Raw genomic sequence first — 7,115 nt, forward strand, 5'->3', positions numbered from 1 at the left:
GAGAGGAAACACCCCTCTACTAATTGAATTGCGGACACTTAATTTAGTACGCTTGTCTAGATGAATTGAAAACAGCAATAGGGCATGTTTTCATTCTCAGCATTGAACTGAAACAAGCTTGCAATGCAATCGAGGCTCAAGCAAGGGAATATCATTAGAAAGAGATTACCGTCTTTTGCCAATGTGAAAAGACTGCCCGCATTAGCCTCAGTTGCAAGCTAGTTCCAGTCCAATACCGAGAATACCACATTTCATAACAATATATCAAGCTGTGTTTTGAACAACGGTTTTTCCACTGCCCCGTTTGAAGTTCAGCGAAGGGTAAGGCTGCAGGGAGATCCTCTATCCTTCTATTTGTGCATCATTGTCTTGGAGATTTTGACTATTAGTATATGTGGCAACAAAATTGTCCAGGGTATTATGGTGGATGGTGAAAAAATTAAATTGGAACTCTTTGCAGATGATTTAATCGTCTTTTTGTTAAATGATAATTATTTATCCGTTGAAGTTCTTCGAGCTTCTAGAAGGTTTTGGAGAGTGTTCGGGACTCAAAATAAATCATGACAAGTCAGAAATTATTTTACTTGGAGATTGTGCTCACTCATCACTCAACCACAATTTTTTTAAAAGTATAAAAATAAAAACATATGTTAAAATTCTGGGGATTCATTTCACATATGATTATCGCATCAAACAAAAGGTGAACTTTGACAAATGTGGAGGTGAAGAGACCTCACTATTATTGGCAGAATTCAAATTGTCAAGACATTCATTATTCCAATATTCCTATATCGAGCAAGCGTCGGATCTGTTTAGACAAAGAATTCGTGAACGAGGCCGTCAATAAAGTTATATTTGACTTTATTTGGAAAGAAATTAAAAGACAAAATCAAACGCCTAGCGCTTATTAATGATATGGGAGATGTCAGACTCCACACCTAGACTCCATAACTGAAACTCAGAGAATACTTTGTTGCAAATGCTCGCAAGTGAGCAGCCCAGCAGTTGGAAAACTATACTTCTGCACTATTTAAAGCCTGTTAGCGGTAAATTTATCCTGTGTTGCGACTTTGATGCAAAAATCTTGCCCATCGAGTTTCCAACGTTAACGTTTTATGAGGAATGTCTCAAATACTTCGCAGAATGCTCTGTAGCAAACCAAGGCAGCGTACAAAACTCCACATAAGAGGATCTTACAAAACTAATTTCATGGACGGAATAATAAAGCTATTTGTATTGATGGTAAGTCTGTCTATAATAATAGTTTAGCAAATATAGGATTAGAATTGCGGACCTCATTTAATTTCTGAAGACAATAAGCTTATCACTAAATGTAAGCCACGAGAATTGAATATCTCTCCGTTGGATGCATTCAGACTTACTTGTGTAATTAAGCTCTTCCAACCGAATGGCGTAAATGTGTAACCATTCTGTTATTGAGCCTTTCATCTTACCAAATCAAGTTCAGTTATATTTAAATGGTCAAAATGTCTTACTTAAAGCCGTATGGAGGATCATATATAAGGAAATTCGAAATAGAGACTGACATTACTCCACCTACAGCTCAACTCAAATACAATGCTCAATTCGTATCTGATGAATTAGATTGGAAAAAATATATAGCCTACCACATCGTGTTGCCTTGGACACATGTACAAAATCACGCGAATTTCAATATAAACTTCTCAACAGATGTCTTGCCACGAATGTCCTCCTTAGCAAAATTGGCATAATTTCATCTCCAGCTTAATGCTCTTTTTGTGGATAAGCAGACGAATTTCTCGAACAAATCTTTGTAACTTGCCATTACCCCAACAAATTCTGGGCAGAAGTTATAAAATAGATGGGCAACCAGGATATCGAAATTGAACGTTTTTCTAATAAATTGAAGACATAATGTTTGGTTAAATTGAAGGTAAAGAAGACTTATTTGTAAACCATATTTTGTTGATTGGGAAAAAATATATTCATTCCTGCAGATTTAATAAGACCAAACCATCCATTATAGTATTAAACGTTAAGATTAAGATGACTCGCCAACTTCAAATGATGGTCGCCAAATCTAGTAACAAATTGCCCACCCATCTTAAAAAATAGGGCAAGTATATTGAAAGCTAATGCAACTAAAATTTCGTACTGCACTTGTCGTTATAATCCTAAATAAGAATGGGTGTAATGTCTGTTAAAAGGTCCACTGTCCATTATATGTGTATGTGTAAGTATGTATAGTGAGTATTGTGAGAAACTTCGAACATGAAATAAAAAAAATTAAAATGCAAACAAAAAAGAAAGAATACCAATATGGCCCATTGATGACCGCAAAATCACTTCTTGTACTCAAGGTTTTAACAATAAAAGTTAACCGCCAGTAAAAACGGCAATAAAATTAATGATTTAATGCCTTCATCTCCCAATGTACCAGACAAATCAGCAAATGTTAAAGGAATCGATGATCAAACTTTTAGGGAATAATCACTCCACGACATCTCACTAACTCAAGAAATTTTACTAATATATTTATTAATGGCAATTATATTAAGGGTAGGAATTACTTAAAGTAAGTTGTACTACAGATGGTAAATTTTAAAAAATCGTGGTTTTTCATGGCACAAAATTTAAAAACCCCAAAATGAAAGATTGGTTACTTAATTCGACACGAGAACTATCAAATAGGAAAAATTCCTCTGCTGGTGGGATTTTTCCTTACGGGACATGAATTCCCTGACACTTGGGCACCTCAAGGTCCTCAAGGAAAAAACAATCACTTTCCATTTATTTTTTTAAATAATTAATAAAATTCCATTGTCTAAACTTGGCAAGCAAATACGTTTTAACATACTTGACAAAGACAACAATCTATTTGTTAAAGAAGTATTGTATTGTTCGCTGCATGGGCCTCCCCAAAACTAATGTGGAGCTAGTCGGTTTGCCAGAAAATACTTACCTGTTTGGTCCAGATGTGATATTTTAAAATAGGAAAAAGACAATCACAACAAATACTCAAAATAACGCAATTTTGAGATTAAAAAAAAAGTGAATTTAACTGTGGCTGCCGAATTTGAAGAAAAAAAACAAAACAAAAAAACCCTAACAGGTGTACTCGTACCAACGAGAAATGTCTATCTAATTTTTATTATTCATGCCACATGAAAAGCCGCTGAAAAGGGTTTAGCCATTCAAAAGAAAAGCACACAAATAATATTGATTAAATCCATCTCAAAAACGGTCATTAAAATAGCACACAAAGCATTTTTTTTCAGTGATCAACTCGCGGCCGCATGTGTGTGCTTCAAAATGATGGCAAAAACAAGTGCAATCATCGAAGCCTTCATTCTCGTTATCATCTGTGCAGTTTCTATTTTTGGAAATATCACATTGTTTGTGATTCTCACAAGGAGAAAGACCCTTCGCACCATCGCTAATGGCTTTCTTCTCAACCTTGCCTTCGCTGATTTGCTCGTGTCCGTGTTAAACATGCCAGTAACTGTGGTCACCATTGTCGAGCAGCGCTGGATATTTGGAGACAGAGCCTGTAAGCTCTTGGGATTCACTACAATGCTGTCGTTTGTTTCATCCGTAATGTCACTTGCTATGATAGCAATCAACAGATATTTTTACGTGGTGCAGTGGAAATCGTACCACTCCATCTTTACACCTAGAAGATCGGTGCTGTTTGTGGGAATTGTATGGTTAATGTGTGTGTTGTTATCCATTCCTCCGCTGTTTGGCTGGGCTGAATATCGTTATATTCCTGGCAAATCGTACTGTTTTGTATCCTGGTCTTCTGACGTGTATTACATGTATTTTATGTTAACGATATGTTTTTTCGGACCTCTATCTGTAGTATTTGTATCATATTTTAACATTCTAAAATTTATAAGGGAAGCAAAGCGGCGTTTAAATCGACATAGTAAGAAGAAAAAATCACAAGAAGATACACAGACTGCCCAAGGGAATGATATTCCTGTTAATCAGAAAAGAAGAACGCGTTTCAACATGACCCAGGATGAAGTAAAAATCACCAACACCTTACTGATAGTTGTTGCTGGATTCTTGGCTTGTTGGACGCCATTTGCAATCACTATGTTTATAGATGTTTACTCTCCGTTCTCGCTACCGCGGTCAGTTGATATCGGCACCTTGTTGTTAGGTTATGCTAACAGTATGTGCAACCCTCTGGTGTATGGGATCAGGAATCAGGCTTTCAGAAGAGAAATGTTTCGTCTTTACGCTGGCTGTGGTTCCAAGTGTCTAAGATCTCGTAGAGTATCTGCTGAAGTACGATCTTCAGTTCACAGGAATACGACGCGTACGGAAGCTCCAGAAGTGGTAGAAGTCTCAGGAGATTTAGTCAAAACGTTTCTTAAGAAAGCTGATACCTCCAAACCAAAGTCTGATTTTCAGGATTCGGAAAGCGCTCGAATAGCTTAGGAAGTGAATTAAAAAATTTCTCCGTATATCAGTGGTAGGTATGATCGCTGAGAAAAAAAAACGAACAAATTTTTCCACTCGTTTACGACGGAAATCAAATTTTAATTTCTGTCATGGTGGTTTCCAAGTGTGAAAATTAATATTGTCACCGGATCTGACGTGTTCCAATTTACTAGTTTTTTCAATGGAAGCGACGAGCGAAATATTGATTCCCGTTGGTCGACATTGCAATTTTTTCCAAACCGAAGCCCTTCAAGATGTTACTTTTTAAAATTAGTAGGCGCGTACTAGATTCTTTCATATCAGAAAAGCTAATTTAGTTTTAGCTTCAGGGGATACATGTATACAAAAGAATTCACTAATTACATAAATAATCCACGGCCATCAACAGGAGATCAATTAGAACTTTGAAGGGGGTTTTTAAACAAAGAGTGGTTTAATTTTCGTGCAGTTGAATGTCGAAAGTAACTCACATTTCCTTCAGTTTTGCAGTACCATGCTTAGCAATTGGCTTAAAAACTCGCGCTGCTTTGTCAGCTAATCAGAAGTATCACCAAAAGCGATCATGATTCGTTCGCACGCGTTTTCCCGCGCTTCGCGTCGGCAACATATCTTACATTATGGTAGAGTTTTGTTTGGTTTGTCTGTCTCCGTTATGATTGGCTGGTGTGATTAATTTGGTTGTTGGTTTTAAACCGCTCTAACCCAATGTGCACATTATTTTAAATCAAACAACATTTGATAATAGTATGTACGGTGTAATATTTAGCTGTTCACAGAAGAATCGAAATCGAAGGAGTAAGAAATGTAAATTTGAACATGTATTGTTCTGTCATTGTCCAAAGGTTGCTGAAGTTTGTTGTGGGGTAGGGATGTGAGTTCCGTTGCTGGTTTATTTTTGAAGATTCCATCTGTGCCAATTCACTTCAGTTCAATTCTTTATTTACACTATATAAGGCATTTGAAAACATTTTATACGGTAAAGTAATGAGTGAGCGGTGGCCAAAGGGGCACCAAATAGCAAACGCTTTCTGGTTGGACACCGCCCTGGTCAAGAAAATGACAGCATAAAAAAATAATTCAGCTAAGCTAAGCCAGGCCGCCTAAATTCATTACATTACAACACACACACACACCACATTCACACTTATATAGCAACAAAATCAAACAGTAGAGTAGAACATCGCAGCAGCAACATCAAGTTTGATTATTCAGAAGGCGACATTTGCATGCTTACCAATCTTACCAAACATGACAATTATCAGGGGTCCGGAATCCTAAATCCTTACATCTGTTTGGCTTATCGCGCACGCTCCAACGGTCCGACACCCTGAGTTACGGACCGCTCCTAAATTTTGCTCCTCAAAGTTACCGGTAATCGTCAATCTTTTGCTTTTTTCACACTTCCATCGACGATCAATTAATCAACGCAAGTGTATCTCTATTCACTTTTAAATGGCAAGGAAAGTTGCTGTGGTAAATTTAATTGAGTGTTTTGAAGTTGTGAGATTTTTTTGGTTGTTTGTAGCTTGGCGCTGTAATGGCGCGTAATCCTGTGTTTCTCTCACTGTTACATTTTAAGTAAAAAATGAGTCAATTTTCGTCGAGTTTACCTCTCTGATCGTTGCTGTATTTAAGACAATTTCTGTGAAATACAGTTAGCGAATTTATTCGCTTCCTCCTATACAATGCACGGTAGAAAAGGTCTGATTTCAAGTGATTTTAATAGCAACGACTGACAGAAATTGTTTTAATTTGTAGTAAAACTTCAAACTTTGCGCGAAATTTCACACCGGAAAAATAATTTTAGAGAACTTAACTGGTGAAATAAATTTAACTAACACAAAGTAGTTGAAAATAAATCTGTTCTTTAATACATCTGTCTTTGTCTAGTATCTGACAGTGGCGGATCCAGGGGAGGAGCCCGGGGGACCCCGGCCTCCCCCTTATTTTGGGTAAAAAAAGAAGAAATGACAGAAGGAAGAACAGCTGGCAGGGCACGTAAAACACAACGGGGCCCTCCCCTTAGCTTAAGGTCTGCATCCCCCTCTGTCTGAGTTACTCGCTTATTGCGTTTAAGATTTGTTATAAATGGTTAATAGACGGCGCGCAAGCCGCTTCAATGACAAAATTGCGTAAACAAACCTATTTGTTATACCTCCCAACTCAAATACGTTTTCCGATTGGAGGAGAACGTGTCACGTGTCATAGGTAAAATCTCATTAACTCCCAAGGGCAAACAAAACTTACTAAATATAACTCCCTAAGGAAAAAACAATTTGAACTTTCGACTCGCGCGTGATCAGGTCGTGCACCTTGAAACGACGGCAAATTTGTGTTCCAGTTGGCCTGATGTCAAAAAGCTGCAAATTTAACAGCGTCTCTCCTCTCATTGATGATAAGTTGCGTCATAACATTGTCAAAGTGGCTGTGGAACTACGAGCCGCAGGCGAGTGGTTTCGCAGTAAACTTTGACAAATTTATGACAAAATTTATCATCAATAAGAGGACAGACCATAAAAAGCTGACGTCAATTTGGTTTTTACAATAAAAAGACCCCAAAATGGTCAAATGCCGGGAATAACTGAGGGGAAAAGACGCCGTAAACTTGCCGCAAACAAAGATAAGTAAATTTTATTCAAAAAGACGCGAACATTGTCATTTGCTTTTCTCGCTTTTTGATT

General features: G+C 37.3%; 1 protein-coding gene across 1 annotated transcript; it reads left to right on the plus strand.

Annotated features, from left to right (window-relative positions):
• The first annotated feature begins 3,196 nt into the window (after window positions 1-3,196).
• Window positions 3,197-4,431, plus strand: LOC149118815 (G protein-coupled receptor 161B-like). The gene has a single exon (XM_089291501.1). The coding sequence runs from the start codon at window positions 3,295-3,297 to the stop codon at window positions 4,429-4,431; it is 1,137 nt and encodes a 378-aa protein (XP_089147627.1). The 5' UTR covers window positions 3,197-3,294.
• Window positions 4,432-7,115: the final 2,684 nt, after the last annotated feature.

Source organism: Orbicella faveolata, unplaced genomic scaffold (genome assembly GCF_042242905.1).
Source record: "Orbicella faveolata isolate gen_17 unplaced genomic scaffold, um_ofav_v1 contig_1, whole genome shotgun sequence".
NCBI classification, from domain to species: Eukaryota; Metazoa; Cnidaria; class Anthozoa; order Scleractinia; family Merulinidae; genus Orbicella; species Orbicella faveolata.

Bases quoted from the DNA above. Each gene is read 5' to 3' on its own strand.
- LOC149118815 (XM_089291501.1), top strand. From the start codon at position 3,295: ATGATGGCAAAAACAAGTGCAATCATCGAAGCCTTCATTCTCGTTATC.